Genomic DNA, 26,831 nt, shown 5'->3' on the forward strand with positions numbered 1-26,831 from the left:
ACAACAAACCGCGGGGGGCGCGCGCGCCGCTGCCGTGGCGGCGGGCAGGTGGTGGGCGGGGCCGCCGGCTCGGCCGGGGCGGACCCAAGATGGCGCGGGGTCGGCGGCGCTCGCCGGCAGCCTCCGCTTGAGCGCCCGGGGCGGCGGTGGCGTGGGGGGGTTCATGCGCCGGTGGGCCCGGCCACGGCGGGCCCCTGCGCGATGGAGGGAGGCGAGCTGGGCGCGGAGAACATGGAGACCCTGACCGAGCTGGGCGACGAGCTCACCCTGGGCGACATCGACGGTAGGCGCCGCGGAAGGTGGGGGTGGGGAGGCGGCGCGCGTGGGCTCCCCCCACGCAGGGTGTGCGTGTGTTTGCATCCACGCTTGTCCGCGAGAGCCTGGGGCTGATGGTGCCGCCTGGGAGGTGGGGTGTGTGGGTGGAGTGGTTCTTGGGTCTCGCTGCGTGGGGTCTCCCTCCAGAGTGGGGACGCAGGGAGGCCGCGCCGGTTTGGCTCTGCTGCGTGGGGTACGCTTCCAGCGCGCGTGGAGGCGGGGGGTGAGCGCGGGGAATCCCCCGTCCCGGCTGGGTAGAGGTGAGGGGTGGGGGGTGCGGGGCGCGTCCCGCCGGGCAGCGCTCGCTTGGTGAGCGGCCACGCGTGTCTTCCCGCGTGGCACTGGCAGCCCGTGGCCAGCCCCGCCTGGGGAGCGCTTCTGAGCGACTTTCATGGGGCTGACCCACGCCGCGGGACGTCGAGGCAGTAACCGCAAGAAACCGCGTGGGGGACCGAGCCCTTTTTTCCCCACCCGTGGCCACTGCCGGCACGGGAGAGGGTTGGAGAAGGTAATTGTCGTGCCTCTCTCCTCCTGCCTCAGACCCGTGGGTTAAACGGTGTGGCCCGGGATTCCCCTCGTGTTTCCTCGTGGCTCTCTCAAAGTCGGTGCTAAACGATTGCTGGAGCTGTGCTGCCACTAGCACCCGTGGGAGGAAGCTGTGCCTGGAAGCCGTGCCTCCTCGCCGTCCTCCACCGAAACAGACGTAACTGCTTAAATTTCCCTTTTTTTCCCCCCCATGTCATCCTAAAACTTCACCGCATCGACGCCAGAGCTCAGACCTGTGAGAAAATCCCCGCTTTCCATGGGATTGCAGCAAAGCGAAGCGCCTGCGATGCCTTACTTTGGGTTTCCCAAATAGCTCCTGAAAACTCACCAGAAATGTAGTTTCTGGGTGAGCCCTGCGGTAGTCTGGGGACGGGGACCTGGTTCGGCCCCCCTGCTCGGCTCGGTTGTGATCCCAAACAGAGCTCGGCTTTGGGGGTGTGATGCCTAAAGCATCCGTGTTCAGCAGTTAGGAGATAAAATTAAACTAGTGCTTTTAGGTTTCTAATGGCGATTGATTTGCAGTGTAGTTAGGGGGCAAAATTGATACCTCTTCATTGTTTTCTTTGTCGTATGTAAAAGAAGAATATACCTTATGGGAATGTAAAGGGCTTAGTTATCGCTCATAAAATTGATGGTACAAATTGGAGGTGGTGTTTACTCCTGTTTAAGCACGATGTAATGACTTCTGGGGATCCATGTGGAAACGGAGAAAAATTCTGACGAACCCAGAGCTGGCTTTGAACCGCCATGTGCCGGGAGAGGTGTGATTCAGAGCGATGAGTAACTTAGGAGAAAGCTTTGCCTTCTTCCCCGGCTCCTGGGGTGGATTTTCCTGAGGGTGGGGGAAGCACATGACAATTATGGGTTTGGTTTGTTTTTTTTTTTTTAGTACTCTGACGTGGATTTATCTCAGGGTTTGAAATTCTGAAAGGTTTTTGATTTGCTTTTTAAGTCATCTTGTTGGCAGGTCCCAATGTTCCTCTCCCGTTCAGGCTGAGGGACCCTTGCCACCTGCTGCACGGCTTTTGATTTTCCGTGGTGGAGGAGGAATGACACCCGTCTGGCGGGTGCACCGAATGCTCTGGGATGCCCCAGTGCTCGCTGGGGTTGTGCTCCAGGATGGGCCGTGAGGCTGGTCGGGGGATCCCGGTGCTGAGCTGGAGGTGTCTGGCTCTGCCTGCTCCGCCAGCTGTGGGCCGTCCTGCATGGCCACAGACACCTCCTTGCTGGAAGGGCACTGCCTGGTGCTGCCTTACCCTAGGGGTAACTCTGGAGAGTGAGGTCTGAGTCGGTCATGGGTGCGAAGCACATCTGGGTTCAGGATGGAGGGGTTGTTTCTGCCGAGGTTGGGATCCCTGCCGCTTTGTGTTCCTCAAAGCGCGGCGTCTCTCTAGCAGCGTGAGGAAGAGTAGCCCGTGTGCAGGCTCTGAGCTACCATCTGGGAGGGGCAGCTAAAGCCCAGCCCTTGCCTTTCTGCCAGGTATTTGGGTGCTGGGCTGACGCCAGCAGCAGGAGTCCTCGGTGGGCTTGGTTTTGTAATACCTTGTTGATGTTTTTAGCGCTGGGCTGGGCTAGTTTTCTGCAGTTACATCTCATTCTGCATTAGGGACTGAGAACTCTTTGTGCAGGTGATCTGGTGATGATGGGTTTATCACTGATAGCTGTCCTCCAAAAGCACCCGAGCTCTCTAACAGTTAATGCAGACGCTTGCTCTGTTCTCTGAGTAGGCGAAGATGTTTTAAAAGGAAGAGGTTCAGCTTTTGGATGTTGCTGTTTCTCCTGCTTTTTGTTTTCCTTGTGTTGCTGCTAGGAAAACTGTTGGGCACTTTAAAAGAAGGTTTGATCCCCTGGCAGTCTAATTTTTAAGAACTAATCTTTAGACTTTTTTGCATTTAGTCAAAGTTCAGCCTATGTTAAAGATATAATTTAACTTGTGAGAGCAAAACTAGTTTCTCTTAACAAGGTATTAAATCTGCTGAGTTGAACACAATGTTCTTTAAAATACAGTACCTGAAATTTGGCTCTTTCACTGGAATTTGTTCTTCAAGAGCAAATCTTGTCTGTTTTATATTTATTCCCCACTTGCAGTAGTGCTGTCTGATAGTGAAATAGCAGTGCCATCAAATGAAGAGGTTGAGAAGTACACAGTTGGGGATTATCAACTTTATCGTGTTGGGGGTTATTTGGGATTGTCTTTGCTGCATTGGTCGGAGGATGAAAAGCTACTTAATACCCATCTAGATGTTATGCAGAAGTGTTAATTTTTAAACAGCCCTCCTTGCTCCAGTGGTGTTTTGTGCAAGTTTACTGAGGCATTGCATTAAAAAAAAACACCAAAAACTTTTGTTCATCTAGTTAAAAGGAGAAGAGACAAAGGTTTGGTCTGGCTGGTCCCCAAGGGTGGCTGCAGCTCCGTGCTAGGAGACCCATGCATCACGTCTTCTCCCAAGCTCCTCTGTCCAACAGACACGAGTTCTTAAGAGCAATGGTTGTGGTCAGTGCTTAAATGTACGTCAGGGTGTGGAGAGATTGCTGTCGGAAGGGAAGAAGAGTAGTATTGTAGAAATAATGGCGAAACGTTTGTCGAGGGAGCAAGAGGCTTGGAGGAAGATCCCTTTGCTCTGTCTCAGGAGTGTCAGACAAATTAATTGGATAATGCGTGGGTGGCATTTTTGAGAAGCAAATTAATAGCTGTTTTATAGCTGGCGCAATTTCCACAGAAACATCTTGTGAAAAGTTTGCTGCTTTGAACCCCCTTCATAAACCACAGTAGCATCATCCTTTGGGTTTGTGGATGAGAAAGCCCCTGATATAAGGAGCTCTTTGCTATATTTTTCCTATAAATCAGAAATCTATTTTCTACTTTCTAAAACCAATTTTATTTTTCAATTGTAAACCCTCCATTATCTTTGTGGATCTGTTCCCTTCTTTTTTTCCCCCTGCTTCCAGAAAAAAATAAAAAAGGCTTTCAGCAAACAGTGGAAGAGCCAGTGTAGCGTGGGCCCGTCCTGGGGTGGGGAAGGATGTCTGACTCCTCACACCACCGCCCACACACAGATCAAGGAAAGCGTTCAGGTGGCTTGGGGTGCATAATTGGATTAAATTGGATTAGACAGAGGGAAGAAGAAGCTTCACTTATGAACAATGATCTTATGGTTGTGAAATTTTTTCCTCGGGGGGGTGGTGGTGGTAGCCATAGTGTTGTGGTAAGAACCTCCTGATGTGGGCTAATAAAATCCTGGAGAAGGTGGGATGGAGAGAAACTGCTGTGCAGTGACTGCAGGCAGGGGATAAATAGGCAAAAAACCAAAAACAAAACAAAAAACCCACTAAAAAAAAAAAACACCAAAAAAGTTATTCCAGTGGTTTAAACACATGCATGGATTTCTCCTGCTACTGTTCTAGAAATTGTTGTTTCCTGCAGTGTTTTTTCCCCAATTTCTGGTACACTTGAAAGTAAAACAAACTTACAATGAATTCTTACACCATTTCTTCATTTTCCAGGTAGTCAGTGGGGTAGGAGGGATAGGGGACTTGAAGCCACCCTAAAAGTTGGGTGGAAGAATGGTTAGTGCTAGAATCATGGAGGTGCTTGGTTTCTTCCTTCTGCAAGGATTAGATTGGAGCACTGATGGAATGCAACTCTAATATTTTACATGTATTGGAGATGGCTTTAAGTTCTAGTCTTTGCTTGGAGCCTGTAGTCCGGGAAAGTGTTGTAGGGGTGTCCTGCCTTTCCCCATGAACAGTGACAGCAGTGCCCTGCTGCTGGCCATCTTGGTTTCTCTCTGCAGACGTTAGGTTGGTGCGATACGTTCTCCAGAGGTTTTGAAGGACCAGGACCTCCCTTCTGCACAAGCATTCGGAGTCCTGACCTAATGGTGGGTAACAAAGTGTACGGGCAATGAAATAGCATTGAGCGTTTTTAATTCTGTTTTACAGAGATGCTGCAGTTCGTCAGTAACCAGGCAGGAGACTTTCCAGATCTGTTTTCGGATCACTTGTGTGGCACCTTCCAGGGCAGCGGCAATGGTGGCAGCAGCGGTGGGACCCTGGAACCGCAGTTGCAGCGGCCGTACAGCCAGGTGCAGCTCCAGCCCTTCCCGTCGTCCCCCGCCTCCCCCCAGCTCCAGAGTCTGCCAGTCAAACCGGCGCAGGCAACACCTCCGGCCCCTCCGCGGTCGGCTCCTCTCCTTCAGCCCCGGCCCCCGCTCCAACCTCAGCTCCAGCAGCAGGCTGTGATGATTACACCGACGTTCAGCTCTGCTCCCCAGACCAGGATTATCCAGCAGCCGGTGATCTACCAGAATGCAGCCACGAGTTTCCAAGGTAGCCATCAGGGTACTCAAGCTATAGGCGTGCCTGGTGCACTTGTGATAAATGGTGTAGATATTCAAACTCCAAAAGCATCCTCAGCCACCACAATCCTTCTTTTGTGGTGCTGTCTGTGGGGTGTCCCTTCTCCTGCCTACGTGGCTTTTGGAGTTGGGGGAGCTGAGAAACTCTCATTTATGAGATCTGAAGTCCTCATGTGACCTCTTGTGATAGTTGTCATCTTGCTGCTCCTCTGCTACACCCTTCTTTCCTATGCCTCTGGAGGCCTGTGGAAAGGATGTCTAAAAAAATCATTGTTGGCAACCCTGTCCTCCTCCTGGTGGGTGCAGTAGGCAGATCCAGTCCTGAAGCTCTGGTCTGTCCCCATGTGGCAGTCTGGAGTGAAGGGACATTTTAATTACCAGAGTCTCAAGTACAGTATTTGCATTGAACAAAGAGGCTTGTAGGGATGTTTGATGACCAGATCTTCCTTTGTGAATGCTAGTTGTCTTGATCCTCTTCAGTGGTTTTGATTCTTTACATGATAAATAGGATCCTAGAGTCCACCAGGATCAGCAGGAGCAGGCAAGTGCTGGTTGGATGTACTGCATAATGTCACTGAAATAATGAGTCCTGTGCTATCAGACCAAAGGCTTTTGACTTAATTTTCTCTTAGCTGATCCTCTGTGCCTCCTGGAAAGCTGCTATTCTGATGCAGTGTCCTCTTGAAGGAGGCACCAAAGGAGCTGGAAGCTTCCCAAGGTGTGGGATGTGTTAGCTGAAGGCTGCCTACTGAGAAGCTCTGGGAAGAGGAGGAGTGAAGCTAGAAGCATTTATGGGTTCCAGAATGGAGATCTGTGTCTCTGGACTCTTCCTGACATTTCTTCTGCTTTTCAGTTCTCCAGCCTCAAGTCCAGAGCCTGGTGACATCCTCCCAGGTTCAGCCAGTTACCATCCAGCAGCAAGTGCAGACTGTGCAGGCCCAGCGAGTGCTAACGCAGGCTGCCAACGGCACCATCCAGACATTAACACCAGCCACGGTCCAGACGGTCGCTGCACCACAGGTCCAGCAAGTTCCAGTAAGCAAAAATGAGCAGTGATAGAGGGATCTAGCAGAGGAAGAAATTGCTTCTGTGGGTCTGGTCTCTTGGCTTGCCAGGGAAAAGGTGGTGAAGTTTGTGGGGCTGGTGGTCCTGGCTAGGATTCCTTTTGCACAAATGTTTTTGTGCGTGAGAGGTATTTCTAGCCAGCCTGTGTTCCAGAAGCAATTTTACTTCATGCAAGTCATGCATGAGGGTCCCTGTGGTGAGCCGTGATGTGACATCAGGTAGTGGGCAATGCTCAGAAACCATTTTCACTAAAACACCTGCGTAACTAAACTTGGTCTAAAATATTTTTGTAACTTGGTGCTGCCAAACTGGATTGGAAACCTTACTTGAACAATCTTTCTTTGACGACTTCCTCCTCCTTTGCAAGTCCACCACCTTGTGTCTTTCAAGGGCCAGATGATATGGGAATGTTTTCTTCCAGTTCTTCTGCTATGGTTTCTTTGATCTTTTAGCTGATACAGCGTCATGTGATTCTTTTTTTTTGTTTTGTTTTAAAATACATGTATGATAGTGAAAAAATCTTGTGTTTCTTTGTATTGGATAAAAACATGGCATGGGGATACTCTCAATGCGACAGAGTCACTCTGGTTCAATTGTACTGTGCCATCTATAGTGTCCTCTGTGTTTGAGACTCAGTGAGGTATTTGAACAAGTAAGAGCAAGCTGTGTTGTGGCAAAATAACTTATTGTTGGTTTTGATCTGCTTGACATTCATGGTACAGACCCTTCAAGTGAAATCAGAGGGGAGAAAAGCTACTACAGGTATTTGGAAAGTGCTCTAGCCAAATCAGGCTGTTCTAGCCATGTTAGACTCTGAGTACTCAACCAGTTACTGTAGAGCGCTAATTATAGGTGTAACTGGAGAGGGGAAGGGAACTCTTCCATCAGCTCTCTTGTTTTTTTACATACTTGTTTACTTCTGGTGACTGATTTGAAAACCAATGTCCTGGTGGTTTCTCTGCTCCCCTCCCACCACTGCTATTTAGACTGTCTCATGGTCAGAGTTTGCATCAGGGGCTGACAAAAACCATCCAAGTGATGCAGGGTACAAGGTGAAAGAAATACTCGCCCTGCTTTTTTGCCATCCACTGAGATGTAAAGTTACAGCTCTGTCATCGCTTATGTCTGGCTACTGAGATCAGCAGAGAAATATGTGTCTACTCTCCCCTTCACCTGTAACTTTTTTCAACTTAGGTTCTGGTCCAACCTCAGATCATAAAAACGGACTCCCTTGTCTTGACAACCCTGAAAGCGGATGGTAATCCCGTTATGGCTGCGGTACAGAACCCAGCGCTGACAGCGCTCACTGCTCCCATTCAGACCACAGCTCTGCAGGTACCGTACGGATGGTGTTTTTCCTTCCCCCTCCTCGCCGACGTCCTTTCCTCTTAATGCAAGGAAGAGGTGTGGGCTTTAGTATTCTGTAGTGGTGCAAATGGGAGGGGTTTTGAGGGCTGCTCTAGACACATCCAGAGTGAGTAATACCCTGTTTCTTCCAAGGCTAAATACACAGATTGTACTTTTTTGGCAGCCTCCCATGGCCAGTAAGCAAAGACCAAGGGCATGTTTCTGTTTACCTTTTTCTGGTATTACAAGGAGAGGAACGTGACCTAAAAATTTAATCCAGTTTTTAACCTCTGGAAGGTACTTGAAACTGAATGCTAGCTCACACAGAAATTGTGGAACTTCCTTTTCCCCCTCAGTAGTGTCTAGTAGCGGTATATTGAATGTGAAAACTAGTTCTTATTTTCAAAGGGCATTTGCAGTGAGGGTTCAGTATAATCATTGGAGATGGCAGCTGTGCTTCATAGCCTCCACTTCTTATCAACTTGGAGAAACTTGTGCCCCCAAAGACGCGTTTATTATGATCTTGTACATTCTGAACAGATCTCTGTTCAAATATTTACTGGGGGAGATAAACCTGCAAGTCTGGACTGAAGTTTTGATTTCTTTTGCATAGCATGGTAGGCTTCTTATGTACTTGTTAGCAGCTGGTCTAAAATCTTCAGTTAACCTCCTTGCTTTTAGATGACATTTTCACGCAGAGATGAGGCTTATATGATTGTGTCTGTCTGAGACACAATCCGTAAAGCATTTTGAACACATTGAAATTTGGTGGAAATTAGCCAAGGAAAGGTGTAGGACTTAAATCAGGTTCCATCTTGAAATGAAACTAAATTAATTTCTGATATCCCAATTAGAAGACTCTTTCAGAGTCAAAATTGTTCCTGAAGTTGCTCACTGCTAGTTTATTCTCATTTATATTAGCCTGTCTTTTGACAGAAATAACTCTTCCTCTCCATAACCACTTCCCTGATCCTTAGTGTACTTTAGAGAACACATGTACCCTTCTCAGTCTTGGTTTCCTGGGTTAAGCAGTCTAAACTTTCTTTACGCCAACTGTCCTAGAAGCCCCTCTGTGCAACTGTTCCGGTGGGATTCATCATCTTTTATCGCAGAGTACAGGCTGCTTTAGTTTGGTGTAGATGGTCTGTCCTACATCTAGATGTCCAAGTTTGAGCTTTTCATGCCAGTGTATATCGCTCATTGCCTTAGTTCCTCATCTTAAGGCATTTTTATATCTTATGGATCTTTTTTTTTTTTTTTGCATTTAATCAAATTCAAATCAACTGCATTGCTCAAGCCAAGGTTTATTTTTCCATAGTTGGGTCCTTCTTAACATTGCAGTTATCAGTTTGGAAGTAGTATTGCCTATTGCTGATTTGATGACTTTTACTTGTCTACAGAAAAGGTGGATTTGGATAAAGATTGTAGGAGCAAGGAGGAGCCTTGGTCTGTTTCTCTGTTTAGTGGATGGACAGAGCATAGTATTGGTAGAAGCGTGTTGATGCTCTTGGAGAGCAAGAGATGTTCTTATTGCACAGTGACCAGTGTGGGAGGCAGAGTTTTCCTGTGCTGCAGTGCCAACGCTCATGCCTAAGGAAGACAGGAGGCAATTGGCATATCTCTTCTGAGCTGTACAAACTTCTTCCTGATTCTTGTTTACTCCTTCTTCTCTTACCATCATAAACCTTATCTAAATTGGTTGATTGCTCATGACGCTTGTTACGCATGGTCTTTGTAGACACTTGTTGGGAGCAATGGGACCATTTTGACCACAATGCCGGTGATGGTGGGACAAGAAAAAGTGCCTATCAAACAAGTTCCTGGGGGTGTCAAGCAACAAGAACCACCTAAAGAAGGAGAGAGGAGAACAACTCACAACATCATTGAAAAGCGTTACCGGTCATCCATAAATGACAAGATCATTGAGCTGAAGGACCTTGTCATGGGGACAGATGCCAAGGTAAAAGATATGGAATAAGAACAAATCTAGTGTCATAAATACTTTGTGTTCAGGTGCTTGTTGCCCTACCAAATGAAGCAGTTGGGAACATGTGGCTTAGTTGTATGCACACGTGTATTGGGATATTGGTGAGAAACACTTGCGCAATGGAAAGCTTGATAATTGTATTCGGGAAGGGTCACCTGTAAAATGTTTATTTTGCTATGCTAGTACTGTTTCTTGAAAATAAGCTATACCTTATGTGTTTGTTCTTATGTTAGGCCTAACTTAAATACGCCCTGTAGGTAGAATATCCAAGCGGATGTTTTGATAACTCTGCCAGACCAGAGCTTGCTTACTTTAAGTTTCTTTTTCCATGTGACTGCAGTAGCGATGAGGGTTTATATAGCTTTCCAATTTTTCTCCTTTAGATATTGAATTGTAAAAATTCCTCCTTGCTCAAATATTAGAAGCTTTCTTGCACCATGTATTAAGGGTTGTCCTATTCACTTTACCTCATGCTGGCAGAGCACAGGGTAGTATTCTTGACACTTTGCATGCTCTCTGTACAAATAGGTGCACTAGTGAAGTCACCTCCTGTTGCTGGGTGGAAGTGGAAGCTTACGTTTTAAAAACATTGGTAATGTGCAGTGGTTTTGTAGTACTTTGGGCTTGTGTTTACAAGCTAAACTTGCCTACTGCAGCTGGAAGCAAGTGTTTTCATGGGGATGACCAAGGGAGTGAGGCAAGGAAGGAACCGCTTATCTCAGAATTAGACAGTGAATGATGATTAACAGACAGCAGCTTGTTCCAGAAGAGAGCCATTTCATTTCAGAACTATGGTACTTCCAAAGGACTATTTCTGGCTGAAACCAAGATGTGTGAACTCTGTTGTAATTTGGATGTTAATCTGTTTCCGTTGTCGTATTTTTATAAGATCTTTGAGAGCTCCCAGTCCTCGTATGTCTTTCAAAGTCTGATACCTTGCCCACAGAGTGTGCCCTGCTCTTAGTTTCTTTGCACCTCCTGTGCAGTCCTTTACACCCTTTTCTTTCTATCACCACACGATACAAAGGGTTGTGGTATCCCTACAGGCAGGAGTGACCCTATGACGCTCTTCATATAAACTGCTTTCTGTATGTCTTAATTCCTTGCAGATGCACAAGTCTGGAGTCCTGAGAAAAGCCATTGATTACATTAAGTACCTACAGCAGGCCAACCATAAGCTGAGGCAGGAGAACATGGTTCTGAAGCTGGCTAACCAAAAAAACAGTAAGTTGTGGAGGCTGTGCAGCACGGGGAGGCAGTCGGCGTGAAGTAGGATGCCTGTTGCAGTTTATTATCCTTGACAGAGGTAGCTAACACTTGTGTTGCATCGGTAGCGGCCAGTGTTGGCTCCAGGTGATAGAGCCAGTCTGAGCAACACTGGCAGGATGCAGGATCGAGAAACATGTGCATAGTGTACTCTGGTTTTTGCAGAGCTGTTGAAGGGCATTGACCTAAGCAGTCTGGTTGACAATGATGTGGATCTGAAGATAGATGACTTCAACCAGAATGTGCTCCTGATGTCTCCTCCAGCCTCTGACTCGGGGTCCCAGGCTGGTTTCTCTCCCTATTCCATTGATTCGGAGCCAGGAAGCCCACTCCTTGATGATGCAAAGGTATTTGTGACTTCAGTTGTCAAATTCAAGGCATCTACTTCAGGGATAGGTAAGGGCCAGAATTTAAATTCTCTTAATTCTCAGGAGTGGAACCGATGGACATCAGCAAGCAGATCTGTAGGGGTCAGAGATCCTTTGTAAGGATGAGGAAGGTGCCTGGGTGCATTTCATCTTTTCTTAAATGATTGAGACTACTTCCTGAGCCGTATTATCTGAGCCATAGCTTAGCTTCTAGAAGAACTGTAGTTAGCCTTCAGCCCCCGTAGAGTCTCTGTGGACTTACAGTGCATGTTCATGACCCAAAGAGCCCAAAGAGCTTTCCAGGGATATATATGTCCAGTGGATAAAGCAGGAGAACTTGAAAATGCATGATGACATTAGCTGTGGTTAATGAGACTGTAAGTCACCACAGTAACAGAAAGCTGTTAGCTGTCTTTGGCTGAGAGGTTTGTTTTGTGGATATTGCAGGAGTGTGTCTTCTGGGACATCCTCAAAAGAGTAAGGGCAGCAAAGATTAATCATAGACTAAACCAGGGATCCAGTTAATGATATCCGAAATCACTGGGAGCAGAAGGAAGGCAAAGGCACTGAAATACTTCAGCCATATCTTACAAAGCTAGGGAAAGCTTCACTGGAGTTCTTGCTGATCTTGATCTTAAAAGCAAATTTTAAAACATGTTCTGTTCCTCCTTCTTCCCTACCTGTCCTTTGGCATAAGCATTTTCTGTTCTACAGAACAGTAAATGGGTTTTTTCCTCCTCTTACTTAACTCTCCTCTTATTCCTTTGAAGGTTAAAGATGAGCCTGATTCTCCTCCTGTGGCCCTTGGTATGGTGGATCGCTCTCGAATACTCCTCTGTGCTCTGACATTCCTTTGCCTTTCCTTCAATCCTCTGACATCTCTCCTGGACGTCCGAGGAACCTCTGAGTCTGACAGCCTGGTGCGCCATGGCTCTGGCAGGAACGTGCTGACCATTGAATCAGGTAACAAGCTAGAATAGTTTGGACCACAGAAGGTGGCCAGGTCTCCCTAAAAACCGTCCCCAGCTGTGACAGTTGCAGGTCATGAGGTGGATTGTCAGTGTGATTCAGTAGGATGGTTTTGTGTGTTCAGGGAGTTGTATGACCTTTGTTTAATGGTTGAGGAGGGGTAGTAACTTCAGGGCTGAGTGTAGGAGGGGAGCCAGCTGAGAATACTTGGACACAGTTCCAGTTTACATCCACATCCAGCGTTCTTCTTGCACAAAACCAGCCATTGCTCAGCACAGCCGGGTAGAGGGGGCATCCATTTGTAGCCCTGGGCTCTTGGGATAGATCCTTGAAAAGCAATTGAGGGTACGGGGTGTCCTTCTGTCCTCACCAGTCTTTGAGGCGTATTAATTTTATATTTGTTTTTAAGGGAATGGACTGATTTTTGTAGCTAATAATAAAGTAATAGGTGAAGAACTACTTCAGAAGCACTGTTGCTATAGGGTCTTGCAACCAGTTTTTTCAATGTGCTTATTCCATAATATTCATAGTTTAGAGTACAGCAGCTTAGGGAAGGGGATTCTGTAGGCATGCTGTCATTTCCCTGACTGGTAGGTATGCTTCCTCAGTGTCACTCTGTATACTTAATTAAGACCAGAAAATTACACTGAAGTATTGAGTAGCCATGGGTGATCTGATAGAAGAATCAGAATACAAGGTACTCTAGGGAAACTAAGTGCAGACTCAGCCTTTTAGAAATCAGTCTTGTAAAAATAACTATTTTTATTTAGTTTGGAAGACTATGGCTTGGAGTTTGGATGAAGAGCTGTCGACAGAGGTGTTTCCTGATTAAAATGCGGTCTATGCGAAAGTTGATACCCCATGTGGGAAGCATAGCAAGACACACTTTTGGGTCTGTGCTCATTCTGTTGCTAGGCTTTTGGTGTCCAGATTAAAATTTAACTTTCCTTTTGGGATGTCCATTGCAGGTGTGGGTGGTTGGTTTGGCTGGATGATGCCCACACTGATCCTGTGGCTTGTGAATGGAGTGATTGTACTGAGTGTGTTCATAAAGCTCCTTGTGCATGGAGAGCCAGTGACACGGCTGCACTCAAGGTCATCGGTCACGTTCTGGAGGCATCGCAAGCAAGCGGATCTGGATTTGGCACGGGTAAAATTGACTTGTCGTTTTGCATTAAACGCATCCTCTAGGAAGGGGTGTGAGTAAATGTGCTCTAGTGAGGCAGCGGCTCGGCACTTGGAGGAGCATGGTATTCCTCGAGTAGATTATCCTGCCTGATTTCAGGGAAGCTGGTGCTAGCTTGTCTTGAGTGGATTGCCATCCTCCCTCAGGCTAAATTAACAAGGTGTGGACATCAACATTGGAAAAGGCTCCGAACTTCTGTCCTTGTTCCTTGCTGCTGCATCTTGTAGCAACCTTTGGCAGCAGCAAGGTCTTGGTTTTTGTCCAGAACCTGGCCTCTGCTATTTCTGTCTCTTAGTTGTCCTCCAGTCTCTTGGAAGACTTCTCCATTGTTGAGGCAACATTTGGCTTTTGATATGGGGACCCTGAAACTTCCATGTTGCTTGAGAAGGCAGGAAGCTGCTTTCACCTAGTGCTGGTGTGTCTCACAGGCAGTGCAGATCAGAGCCATGTGTGGAATTGTCTTCACATTTACCAGACTTTGTTGACTTCCCTCAGCTAAAGATCTTGTCCTAGCTTGCGCATCACTTTGTCTTGCTCCCAATGCTGAGGAGGTCCCAAAGTGTCTCTGTGATGGTGCTTGTTGTTGAACCTTCTGTTGTGCTGTTTGCAGGGGGATTTTGCTGCAGCTGCATCAAACCTGCAGACGTGCCTGTCGGTACTCGGCCGAGCGCTGCCGGCTTCCCGCCTGGACTTGGCCTGCAGCCTGTCCTGGAATGTGATCCGCTATAGCCTGCAGAAGCTGGCGCTGGTGCGGTGGCTGCTGAAGAGGACTTCTCATCAGTGGCGGGCAAGGGAGGCCACTGCAGGCTTTGAGGACGAGGCTAAGACCAGCGCTCGGGATGCGGCTCTAGCATATCACAAGCTCCATCAGCTCCACATAACAGGTAGGAGCAGAGGCAGCAGATCTGCTGTCCTTGTTTTGCCAAATGAGGAAGGAGGCTTAGAGCTGATCCTGGCGGATACAGGGAGAGCACTATGGCCTCCCCCGTCTGGGAGGGCTGCTGCTGGAAATTAGCCTGACAAATTTCAGGAGCCACTTACTAAAACATGACAGGTTCATGCGAAAAAAAGAGCTCTGTAAGATCAGCTGAAGCAACAGCAGTGTCTTGAGTTATGTGTTCCTGAGTCTGTAGAGATGGCTGAGAGTCTTTCCCAAGCAGCAGTTGATTAAGTCCAGTCACTTTTAGCTGCTATTAAGGGCTTGTTTCATTCCTATCGCTTGGGAATGTGATGTGGAAACAGGGGTTGGGGTTAATTGCTGGAAGAATTTAAATTTCCGAAGCTCTGTGGAGCACAGATTGCCAGTTGGTGTTGACATCCTTTGAAAACCTGGGTGTATGCACATGTACTAAGGAAGTGCTTGAATGTTCCTTGTGAACAGTTGTTTTTGCTGTTTCCTTGGCAAACCAATTTTCAATTAATAGGCTTCTAAGCACATCAGAAATACAAGCTAAACTTCCTTCTGCCTAATCATGCTGTGTGGATTACAGCCATGCCACCAGGGATAAGTACTTGTCCTTAGTGTTATCTGTCTTAGTACAGGGGTGGACTATAAAGGAGATGAGTTTTAAGATAGTGATGAATATAGTAGGATGAAAACTGATGATGATTTTATCCTAAATGGTTTAGCTATACAGGGCTTTCTCGCAGAAGCAAAGCTGCGGAAGCCAACCTTGCTTTCTTTGGAAGGAAGGTTCTGTTACAGTTGTTCTATTGCCTGAACACAAAGAAGGCATACATTGTTATAAACCTCTCATGTCAACAGTTTCTTATCTCTTTAGGATAGTAGCCCTGCAAATTATGGTAGTATTTAGTAGCCGGTACTGCTGCATTAAAGGTTAACACTTTTCCTTTCCCTCCTGGTCCAGGTAAACTTCCCTCCAGCTCAGCTTACTCAGGCTTACACATGGCCCTGTGTGCTGTGAATCTGGCTGAGTGTGCAGAAGAAAAGATCCCACCCAGCACAATGGCAGAAATCCACCTGACGGCTGCTGTTGGTTTGAAAACGCGCTGTGGAGGCAAGCTTGGCTTCCTAGCGGTAAGTTGTCATCTCCTCTCCCATCATACCTCCAAGCAGAGCTCTAGGAAGGCCTGCAAGCTGGTGTGGCTGTATCTCAGGGTATCTGTTAGCACTACAGTTGCGGTATGGCCTGCAATTATGATACAGGCTGTAATTATGATAGGACCTTTGTCTTCAGTGGTGTGTCTTCCTGAGTACTGTTCTCAACCTTAGCCTCTCCATTCCCCAGAGCTACTTTCTAAGCCAAGCTCAAAGCCTGTGCAGCTCAGAACGGAGTGCCATTCCTGACTCATTGCGTTGGCTGTGCCATCCCCTGGGACAGAAGTTCTTTGTGGAGCGAAGCTGGACAGTGAAGTCTGCTGCGAAGGAGAGCCTGTACTGCACCCAGAGGAACCCTGGTGAGAGATGTTTGTGTCCCAAGTGCGTGGCCTCCTAGCAGTTCAAGCCTGGCAGTCTCTCTGCCTCTGGGACAAAAGCAGGTGTCTTGTTTGAGAGCGTGCTCTTTTATGTCTGCCCTGCTCGTGGTCCTGAGGGGCTGTGGAGCTGAGATGTCTCCTCAGCCTGCAGGAGATGGCTCTCTTCCCTTTGTATGATGTGCTGTGTCATCCTGCTTGTGTCTTCATATTCTGGAATACAACCTGGCTATGGCCCCAGATGTCTGGGGCGTGGCTTTGGGGTGACCAAGATTTATCCTCCACAGAGCAGTGTCATCACTGTTTTGCTGAGTGGCTGAAGTGCCACAGTGATGTTTGGGCAAGGCTGCAGCTTTTAATGGCTAATGAATAAGAATAGTATTTAAAAAGGGCCTGAAACTTAGTCTTTAGAAATCTTTGTATTAATTCCTCAAGAATTGTCCTCTACTGTTCTTCATCTTGCTCCTACATTTTGATTCTTCTTGGTGGTGTTGGGAGGTGGCTATCATTGTACAAAAGTGAAATGGTTTGGGTTTTTTTAACTCCTCTCTAGCGGATCCCATTGCGCAAGTTCATCAGGCGTTTTGTGAGAACCTGCTAGAGCGAGCGGTAGATTCACTCGTGAAGCCTCAAACTAGGAAAGAGATAGCGGGACAAGAGGAGGAGGAGCCATGGTAAGTTTGTGTGCTGCACTGGGGACTGCTGGCTGCAGCTGCAGGCTCTGAGGCAGAGCTCATAACCCTTGATCAAGCGCTATGGGGCAAACTGAACAGTTAGTCCTTACTAAAGACTTGAAATGACAGCATAAGTCTGACCACCACAGCTTATTAGATGGATGAGCTTTATCTACCTCTTCATATTAACACCTCTGAAGTCAAAGGTGAACCCATGTGTGGTAAGGGCTTTTGGTGTCAGCTGGTATAGTGCTGGTTGATTCCTGAACTGGATGGATGACGCTTTCTCTGCTGACAAAGCGTAATGTTCAGGAACTAAAATTAGTGTCCACCTACCACTTCTACAGTCCTGGCCTTTAAGAGCATGAAGGTCTGGCATGTCAGAGGATGACTCCATCAGCTCGCTGTATTATGCATGAGGATGTTCTCCTATGTCAACAAAGTGCCACAATTACCAGCAGTGAAAAATCGAAACAACGTGTTGGGAGCAGGAGAGATGTTGGCAGAAATTATCCTTGGCCTCAGCGAGCTCCGTGACCAAATAAAAAGGGCTGATAGGTGGGAATCAGGGCAGCTCTTTCCTAGACTTGGCAGGAAGCAGAGCCCCAGCCTTTTCCAGCAATTCTGCACTGTTTCTAGCTGATCTCCAGATTTGCTGGTGCCAGGCAAACACTATGTAAATATGTGGGAAGCTCTGTAAGGATCCTGTCCCTGAAAAGTGTGAGTAAAAGCCTCAAATGGGAAGATAACCTGGTTTCCCTACCTGTGTAGGGAAAATATTGCACATACAGCTTTCCCTACCTCCAATCTCACATCTGTTTTCTAGCATCGTTGCAGAATATGAGCAGCCATTTGGTCTAATTGCTTGCACGGTACAAATGCTTGTGATCAGATGAGATGGTGAGAGAAGGTAGCAGGATTTGTATAAGTGAGGTGGATTGTCAATATACTTGTGGGGGTCCTGTTTCATGGGAAGGACTAGCTTTAGCAATACAACAAGCCTGCCCTGCCCCCCAGGGGTTGGAGCTCAAGATCTTCCCCTGTAGCATGTCCCAGGAAATTAGATCATTGCCACATGTGCTATTTTGACATGTATGAATGCGTTGTCACTTGCATTCATATATATTTACATATATGCAAATAGTCACTCGCAGAAGTGTAGTTCATCCTCTTTTGGAGGCAGTGATTGAAAAGGAGCCTGTACTTGTAACGTGTGTCAAGTCCAGCATCTCTGTAGATGGGGTGAGACCCATAGGGTTGATTCTGGTTCTGTGCTGGTCTCCTTGCTTGGAGAGATGTGACGCTCCTCCTCCCTGAGCATCTGTCTGTGCGCTTCCGCTCTCGGGGCGGTCTCTTCAGTCTGGTTGTGTGGAGTTACTTGTAGAGCTTGAACTTTCTGCTGGCTTAATGGGTCAATGTTGTTTAAAAATGCCTTGTGACTGATGAGAAATGCCTTTAGGCTTTGGTATCTCCTGTTTGACAGCATAGTGAAGGTCTGCTTTGCTTCTTGTTTCAGTGAGTTCTCCACTGCCATGGAGTACCTGAAGTTGCTCAACTCTTTCTTGGACTCCATGGGAAGTGGAGCCCCACCCTTTGCCAGCAATTCTGTACTGAAGTCCGCCCTGGGTAAGTGCAGCAAAACCAAAGCTCTCCCAGCTGCAGGACCTACTGTTGATACATGTTCCCTCTCTCCCCACCACCTCTCAGACTCCAGGCAAGGAGAAATGTAGTCCTTGGAGCGAGCCTTGACTGCTGAGCAGCAGTACACTACAATGTGATACAGCAGCTCAGACTGGAAGAGGGTGGTTGGGAAGGCTTGTACATTTGGCCACGTGTTGTAATGCTGGGTGCCCAAGTGGGATTGCAGTTACTTGTATTGCTGGGCATATTCCAAGCTGAGCCCTGTGCCCTCATCTGAGGGCTTGCTCCTGGCAATGCACAGCAAGAGAGACAGGGTGTGGTATCTAAACCAGCACAGCAGTGTTGCAGTTGAGGTACAGGAAGGGTTTTTTTTCCATTTAATTACCTATTGGACCAAATACAGGTTGACCTCACTTTCACAGCAGCTGTTATGTGTATTCTTCAGTCTCCAGAGACCTGCAACATCTGCTGTAGAGAAGCTCTGGGCATCTCTTGGGAGGTGCTTAGTTTGGTCCCTTGGTGTATATCTAGTGGGACAGCGAGAGCTGTAGACCTCCCTCCTTTGGGCTGTGCACTCATCTGGGCTTGACTGGTAGCAAGCTGCTGGAGTATTTGTCTTGCTTGGTGTTGGTACAGATGGCACCTGGCAGCTCACCAGGATGCTGCTGGAGCTTTAGACACAGGCTAACTGTGCTGTGCCTAAAATATGTAGAGCAAACTGGAAGGAAAAGTAGATACCTCTTTTTCAAGGGATTAGGTTTTTTTATATAAAGGGAAGTCTATATTTGGGTCAGTATTGTCATGAAACTTAAAAGGAGCTCAAAGTAGCAGAGCCTATGTCCTTTGGCCCTAGATAGGCTTTGGGAAGTTTTTGAGGGGATGTTAAATAATGGAGGAAGTGCTACAAGGAACCTGATGTATTTACTAGCTTGACGGTGATCAGTGCCAAGGCACAGTATATGCAAGTAGAGTTGTTACTTTGGGGTGGTGAGTGGAGCTCCTTGTCAGGAAGAAAATCAACAGATTTCTAGACAAGTAGATGGGGTAGGTTCTTGTTGACAAAATACAAACTCGGCACCCAAAACTCTGATCAGATGTAGAGTGTTTGCAAGTCCCTTTGTGTTCCTGCAGCACGTTTCAGCATTTACCCAGACAGCTGCATTCCTATGGGATCAGTGTGGGCTCATTAGCATCGATCTTGGCAGAGGACACTGGCAAGGGCACATGACACCCACCCATTTCTCTGAGCAGGAAGGAGCCAGGTGTCCTTTCCTGGGTTGCAGCTTATGATTCTGCTTCACAGGCCCTGATGTGGTATGCAGATGGTGGTCAGCAGCAGTGGCTATGGCAATCGGTTGGCTCAGAGGGGATGACGCAGCTGTGAGGTCACATTTTGCAGAAGTGGAGCGCATGCCGAAATCCCTGGAGATGTCAGAGTGAGTAGGCTTTGTACAACCTTCAAACCCCTGCTTCTAAACAGGAGCAGCTCTTCCTCCAACCCCTCTCCTGTAGGCTACTCCTACCTGTGCTCTGGAGTCACATGCCTCTTGTGCTCTGGGAAGCAATAATGCATTATGTTCAGGAACCGATGTGTAGATCAAGGCTTGCAGGCTGATACTAGCACTGTGGACTGGAAGTTAGAACTGCTTCTTTAGGTGTGTCTTTTGGCTTTCATCTAGTTCCACAGCCTCCTGCCTTCTACAAACAAGCAAAACTCATGTGCTGATGGAAAGGCTAGCATCACCATCTTGGTTCTTTAGCATTGAAGCTTCTTAGCCTTCCATTTCTCTGAGCAGTCTTTGTGGGTGAGGAACAACTTCCATCTTTTTTTCCCCTCTAAGAAATGGTATCTCTGCTCTTGAAGATGGGAGGGTGAAAGCTGATGCTGGTTGATGTTTGAGCTCAGCTTCTCGGGCTGCCATGTGGCAGTATGACATGATACTGCTTGAAAGCAGTGCTTTCTTTCTCTTTCAGGAATGCCCTGGTGAAAGCCACCTTCTACGTGTGTAAAGCCATGCAGGCCTCGCTGTCTGGGAAGGCAGATGGACAGCAGAGCTCCCTGGGTCACTGCGAGAGGGCCAGCGGTCAGTTATGGAACAGCCTCAACATGAGCAGTGGCATCTCCAGCACTGTCCTTAACAACGTAAGAGCTATAAGCCCCAGGATAACATGTGGTCCGTTTTAGTTGTGAGGTTGGTCTTGCTTCAGGTGTATCACTTCCCTACAGTGTGTATCTGCATTTTCCATCTACCCTGTGTCCAATGGGATTAGAAAGGAAACTTTCTCCTTTTCCTTCCAGAGGGCGTTGGCATCTTTCCGCCCCTGCTGTGTGGAGGAGCAGCACTGCAAGTACAATACCATTTCCCTGGGCATGGTCTCAAATAGCTGAGCTCCCATTCCTCTCCTGGCAGTACCTGTCACCTCTTTCTGGTGCTTTGAGCACCTTGAACTTGGTCCATGGAAAGCATCAATCTCCATCCTCCAAAAGGAGTTGCTGACACCTATAAAGCAGGACCTCATTAAGTCAAATCTGCTCTGTTTTAGGCAGCACTCACAAGTGTTTGAACCCTCTACAGCAAAAGTGGGACTGTGCCATGCTATTCCTGAGTTTCTATGGGGCTTGTTTCTCTTCTTTCCAGGATTACCTAAAGCTGGAGCTTCCCTGCATGGCATATGGGACACAGTTCTGGTCCCTTCTGTCGCTCCTGGGTGGCAGCTGTAGTGCATTGTAGTTGCATTGCATGTTGTGGCAGTAACTGTGCAATGTTTCTGCAGTGCAGTACAGAGGCGCTCTCTGCTTCGGCAGCATGGGTAGGGTCCCCTAAGAGCAACTAAGACAGCGAGCGATGCTAGGGGGCAGCAGCAGACGGGGAAAAGGGATTTGGGCAGCCACTGTGGGCTGTGTCAAGACTGTGGGTTTTTTTTTCCTCTCTGAAGGGAGTAAGGCTGTCTTTGCTGTTTCCCCACTAGTTAGTATCACCGTTTGGGCAGGAGTGCCTTTGCAGAAGGCTGGGGCATTGCTGGTGCAATATCCCCTTGGCACATCTTGTCTGGAGTAGGGTCAGTAACACCTTGCAGAGGTGTTAGCTTTCCTGGAGGGGCAGCTGCTCCTTGGGCACAGCCTGGTGCTTGTTCCTTAGGCCGGACCTCTTGGTGCAGCGCCCCAGAGATGCCGACTGGGCAAAAGGCAAAGCCCTGCTCCCTTTGGTGCATCATGGTGGGGCAGCTCGGCTGGGAGGGCCAGGGAGCACCCCTGGGTGGGCAGGAGGTACTGCGGCCCCTCTCCTGTGGGCTGTGTCAGCAGCTGTGTAGCAAATGGCCTGTTACTTGCCTGATGGGTTTTGTTAATAAGCATGTGTGCCTGGGCCCCCTGGCTCTTGCAGATGATCCAGCTGCTGGCCTGTGACTTGCTGCTCTCTCTCCGCACCAGCCTGTGGCAGAAGCAGGCGAACGCCAGCCAGGCCCTGGGTGAGACCTACCATGCCTCGGCCCCTGAGTTGACGGGCTTCCAGCGTGACCTCGGCAGCCTGCGCAAGCTGGCCCATGGCTTCAGGCCTGCCTATCGCAAGGTGATGGCTTGACTCCTCTGCCTGCTCAACCTTCAGCTTAGCTATAGCCCTTCCCGGCAGGGTGATGGGGAAGCTGCAGCCCTTGGAAATGTAGGGAGTACTTGGGCTTGAGTGGTTTGGATACTTGGGGGTGGGATGGTCTGCCACCAGCAGCCTCCATACTTTCTCTTGGTGGGTGTTGAGGGAGGCTCCCATGGGAGTCTGGTGCATGTAGGGAGGTGTCTGCCTTAGTTTCTACCTAGAAAGTTATCAGCACGTCTGTATTGCCAAGCAAATACCATGGCATCCTGTCCCTTAATGTGGCTTCAGACCAGGTCAGCCCCTTCAGGGATTGTGGAAGGAGGCTTCCTTGCTGTGTTGGCTCTGCAGGTAGCTGGGGGGGGGACAGATGCCTTCTGCACCTGTAGAGCACCAGGTGTTTCGCTGGGGGTTTTTCCACCCTTCTGTTTAGTCTACTTAGTTTTAGGCCTCTGCAGAGGAAGTGTAGTCTGATATTTGGACAAGAGAGTTGTCCTGGTATTGTCCAAATGCTGGATTTCAAAGTCTGATGCTGTTATTGGAGTGCTGCACTAGCAGCTTGCGGTGAGGTGCCCACCTAGGCCACAATGCCAAGGTTTGCTCTCCCATTTTCCACCCTGTTCCCTGCTGTCGTTCCTCCCTCTTTCCAGGCCACTCATGGTTATGTGTCAAAAGATTCTGCCCCCCCCACACACACAGTTGCACTGACCTGCAAATTCCCCAGAGACAGGTGAGAAGATGAGGGAGGAGTGTGGAAGTGAGTCTCTGTTGTTGAGGCATCAGTGCTCTGCTCTTGAAATGTGGTTTGCTGAGGGATGACTTGAGTTCATCGCACCCGTGCCGGCCCACCTCTCACCCCCAGTCCTGCCTTCCCTTCCAGGTCTTTCTCCATGAGGCCACCGTGCGCCTGATGGCAGGTGCCAGCCCTACCCGCACCCACCAGCTGCTGGAGCACAGCTTGAGGCGACGCACACCCCAGAGCAGCAAGCAAGGTTGGCCCTGGGGCCTGGGCAGCGACCCACTGCCTGTGGGGCTGGGAGGGGGCAGCACTTGGGCAAGGTAGGGGGGGCATAGCCACAGCCTGCAGTGTCTTCCCCATGTCTGAGGCTCAGGATAACAAGCTCTTGTCAGCCTATGGCTCATGGCAATGCATCTGCCACGCTCTCTACAAGCTGGCTAACATGCACTGCCAGCCCTGGGCTGGAGGTGTCAGCGAACAGGCTGGAAAACATTTACCTTCGTGCATGCACAAAATGGCAGGCTGGAGTTCGGGGCAGTCAATGCAAAGGCAGAAGCCAGGAATCCTAAAGGGGAGACCTGAGAGATGTGGTGCTGGCTATAAAACCCCTTGGGGGTTTAAGGAAATGGGCAGATGTGTGTGCCAGTGCTGGGATGAGCCCTAGGAATTGAAGTGAAAGGTACTGTCTCTGTAGGAGACAAGATTGCCAATCTCTGCCTGACTTCAGCTCAGACTGTTCTCCCCTGCCACCCTAAAGCAGCTGCTTGGCGATCTGCAGGGTGGCCCTCACTCTTGGCACAGGGATGCCTGTGCTAACTAGTGCCAGCTGAGGGCCTGCATGGTGGGGTTTCATCATGCAGGTGGTAGCTTCATCGTGAGCTTTCTCTCTCCTCTTTGTGCGTAGGTGAACTGGACACCCTGCCAGGCCAGAGGGAGCGAGCCACGGCCATCCTGTTGGCCTGCCGCCATCTTCCCCTCTCCTTCCTCTCCTCCCCGGGCCAGCGAGCAGTCCTGCTGGCTGAGGCTGCCCGCACCCTGGAGAAGGTGGGGGACAAGCGTTCCTGCAATGACTGTCAGCAGATGATCGTCAAGCTGAGTGGGGGCACAGCCATTGCTGCCTCCTAACACTGGCATGGGGTACCTCGTGCAAAGACAGCCTGGTCGACGGTCAGCCTGGACTTCCCTTCTGGAGCTTAAAAAAAAAAAGTGCTAGAGGTTAGGGCTGTGCTGGTGGGATTGCAATGGGGTGGGAGAGGGAGGGTTTTGTTTTGGTTTTGGTTTTTTTAACTTGTCCCAGGTTTAGCTTTATTAGCCCCCTTGCTTGTTCTCAGGCACTGCAGCAGAAATCTGTCTAGTTGTGGTTTTTGCAACTGTGCCCGGGGTGGTTGGGAAGCGCTGCTGTGACCCAGAGTCCCCATCCCTGCTGTGGGGAGAAGCCCACAAGCCCAAGGCATAGAGAAGTGGCACATCCTGTGTCTGTCCTCAGGGGAATCTTCTTCCTTTCCCAAACACCTCTGCGGAAAGAAGCCTTTGGGGAGGGCAGAGGATTTGCTCAAGCCTTGTCTCGCAGGGCTGCTGTGTCTCGGGGTGTTCCCGAGAGGGGGGGAAGGCACCAGCTTTCCTTGAGCTGCGTGTCAGGAAGCTGAAGCCCCCTAGACCCAACTTACAGAGGTGCTCTGGGAGTATTGCTTGGGGCCAGTACTGCCCAGCAAATTTCTCTACGGTTTTTATACAGGTTTTTTTATAGGAGTGTTTGTGGCTTTACAAAACATAGGGAACGATGCAGCAGATTTCCCTTCCTCTCCACTTCATGCGCCTCCTTCCTGTGATAGCTGCCTCTGGTTTTTGGCAGGGGGCTGGTTTGTGGCAGCCTGCAACAAGTAAAGCCTGGTGCTGGGTGGCAGCAGAGGTGGATGTGCAGTGCCCTGCACTCAGCGTGAAGGGTGAATGCTTCTCTGGTGCCTTTTTGTTGATGCAGAAAAAATTTTTAGAAACAGGCTTTTATTTTGCTCAACTCCCAGTCCCAGAACTTGTCTTCAGGTGTTTCTCCTTCCTTTCTCTAACTGCTCAACAGCTCCTGAGCTCCTGCAGTGACTGGGAAGCGTTGGTTCAGGGTGTGAACCTCCCAGCTCTGTTACCATTGCTATTCAGAGCAGTTTGACTTGCAGGTGTTGAATCACCTGTGACTTTCCAAGGTGGGAGGAGGGGTGGATTCGGGACAGGGAGGAAACGGTTTGCCTTCTTTCTCTCTGCCTTTCTGGTTGCATCTCTCCAAAGACGTGCAAAATGATTGCCCTCTCATGTGTGCAAATGTGGAAACCAGCCTTTGGCAGGTGGGCATTGGTGTTTCTGTGCGTAGACGGTGTTTTCTCCGTGTTGGCAGCTAGAAGCACTTAGATACAGGCAGCAGTCTAATCCTGTCCTGTCCCAGTCAGGCTTGTACAGCCTTCCTCCTGTAAAATCAGAACTTGGGCTGCATTGCAAGAGGCTTCTATGTGTATCCAGCTTTTGCAGAAGGGCATGAGAGCTTGAGCTCCTCCTAAAACAAGGGGAAAAATATGGGGAGCTTGTCTCACTTTGCATGGGGCCTTTTGGCATCTGGGAGGGGAATTTCATGTGCTGCAGGAATTGAACACATGTAATGCTAGTCCTAGAGTTGCCTGGCTTCAACAAGATGGAAACTGGGGCCAGGAGAAACCTGTCTCCTAGCAAAGCCTGGTCCCAGTGACCCTGAGCTATACGTGCAAACAAAAGCATGAGGACCAAGAAGATGCTTCCCTCACTCCTTCTCCCACTTTGGGGAATAGCTGGTGGACACCCAGCTGCAGTGGCAGGCAGTCTGTGCTTCTCACCCTACCGGCAGGCAGCAGGGGCCCTTGCTTCCCAGTGTCAGCAGTCAGAGGTGAGCTCATCCTCTGAGGGGGAGAGGTTGCTCTTGCATGTCTTTGATCAGTGTAGGGGATGCTCTGGTGGCAGACACTTCTGCTTTGAGCAGGTATCCAAAGTTTGCAGAACAGCACTTGGGTTTGGGTGGGTTTTGATTGCCCATCCCAAGCTTCCTAGCTTATCAGTGTTCCTGTTTGGGGGGATGGATCACATCCTCCTACTTTTTTTCCTCTTAAGCGGCTCTCACACTGTCTTTCTGGTCATGGGTTTTTCCTAAAATACAGAAGCTCCTTACCAGTGGCAACCTCCAAGTTATTTTGCATTTCCCCAGATCCGCGTCCAAGATGTGGGAAGTTCTGTGCTTTAGTAAAAGAGGAACTGAGACTTTTGGAAAATGGGAGATGCTGAGCCTTCACATTGTCGCTAATGGTAGACTGAGTCCTAGGTGATGGGCTGCAGGGGGTCCCTGCTGGGCTGGGGGTGGGGGGCTACTGTTTTGAAACCCTGGTAGCTAATGGCATGATCCACAGGGGGTCCTAGCACTGCTGATACTTCTCTCCTCCAGGGCAAGGGATCTTTGCCCTTTTTTTTTCTACACTGTTTATAAATTTGCTGCCCATCTGTCCCTACAACTTTTTTTATATGTGTGTGTATATACTGTAACTTTTTTTTTGTTTATGGGTGGGAGGAAATTGTTTTATGGATTCTGTGAAGAAAGTCTATTTATCCACATGGATTTTGGAATAGGGATGCTTTGTGAAATAAGGTGCAACTGGTGGTGGGGAGGTTCCCTAGGGAACATATCTGCTGTCTGAAAACCCTGTTCAGGGCTCATGAGCATCTGTACCTAATAAAGGCGAATGTTACCACCACCTCATGCCTGTCCTTTTTCTCTCAGCCCTCTTCATCACCCCTGCAGCAGCTGCTCTTAAGCACTGGTAAGCCTGAATTGTCCTTCAGAGATACCCAACCACACGAGTGTCTCAGGAAGCTGTCATTCCTTTGTCCAGATCACCTGGAAAATGGAGCTGCGTGGCTTGCAAGGAAAGACAGTCCCTTGGTGGAGCAAGTGTGGTGTCTCAGTACTCCTTTGGAAGCCACCCAAGAGGCTGATGGCTTGAGCAGAGCCAAGCAAGGTAGAGGAGCCTGCAATTTTAGGAGCATCTATGTGGGAGGAAAGCTTTTACCTGACCTTGCTTGAACAATGTCCTTTCGCTCCATCTCTCCATTTCTCTTCTCCCCCTGGTAAAACTCTGTCAGAACCACTAAACTTCAGGCAGAGGAGATCTGTTTGGTTTTCATATAGCTGCTTGAAGGGTTTTGGAGTTGGCCCTGGAAGCTATGTTCCCACCATGTCCCCCATCGGGGGCGTTCCCTGGGCCCTGTGGGTGTGGGCTTTGCACTCTGCTGCCTGTGGGGAAGGGGCTGGGTTTTAGGAGCAGCATAGGGTCCCCCAGCAAATCC

General features: G+C 48.9%; 1 protein-coding gene across 2 annotated transcripts; it reads left to right on the forward strand.

Annotated features, from left to right (window-relative positions):
• Positions 1 to 77: 77 nt before the first annotated feature.
• SREBF2 (sterol regulatory element binding transcription factor 2) lies at positions 78 to 26,239 on the forward strand. 2 transcript variants are annotated; one of them, XM_075078392.1, is made up of 19 exons: positions 78 to 283; positions 4,804 to 5,190; positions 6,073 to 6,239; positions 7,479 to 7,619; positions 9,370 to 9,591; positions 10,728 to 10,842; positions 11,050 to 11,231; positions 12,023 to 12,215; positions 13,190 to 13,371; positions 14,018 to 14,291; positions 15,276 to 15,445; positions 15,657 to 15,825; positions 16,394 to 16,514; positions 18,031 to 18,140; positions 19,459 to 19,591; positions 20,130 to 20,298; positions 21,539 to 21,724; positions 22,623 to 22,734; positions 23,386 to 26,239. In XM_075078392.1, exons 1-19 carry the CDS (start codon positions 202 to 204, stop codon positions 23,604 to 23,606), a joined length of 3,336 nt encoding a protein of 1,111 aa, XP_074934493.1. In that variant the 5' UTR covers positions 78 to 201; the 3' UTR covers positions 23,607 to 26,239. The 2 variants fall into 2 exon arrangements, with proteins under 2 accessions (XP_074934493.1, XP_074934488.1); XM_075078387.1 differs by having other exon boundaries at positions 82 to 283; positions 6,073 to 6,254.
• Positions 26,240 to 26,831: the final 592 nt, after the last annotated feature.

Source organism: Phalacrocorax aristotelis, chromosome 1, assembly GCF_949628215.1.
Source record: "Phalacrocorax aristotelis chromosome 1, bGulAri2.1, whole genome shotgun sequence".
Taxonomy (NCBI): Eukaryota; Metazoa; Chordata; class Aves; order Suliformes; family Phalacrocoracidae; genus Phalacrocorax; species Phalacrocorax aristotelis.

Excerpts from the sequence above, each read along its gene's own strand:
- SREBF2 (XM_075078387.1), top strand. The coding sequence starts at position 202 with ATGGAGGGAGGCGAGCTGGGCGCGGAGAACATGGAGACCCTGACCGAG. Across the intron at positions 15,446-15,656 it reads GCAAGCTTGGCTTCCTAGCG|AGCTACTTTCTAAGCCAAGC; the intron begins GTAAGTTGTCAT and ends TCCATTCCCCAG. Across the intron at positions 21,725-22,622 it reads TCAGGCCTGCCTATCGCAAG|GTCTTTCTCCATGAGGCCAC; the intron begins GTGATGGCTTGA and ends CTTCCCTTCCAG.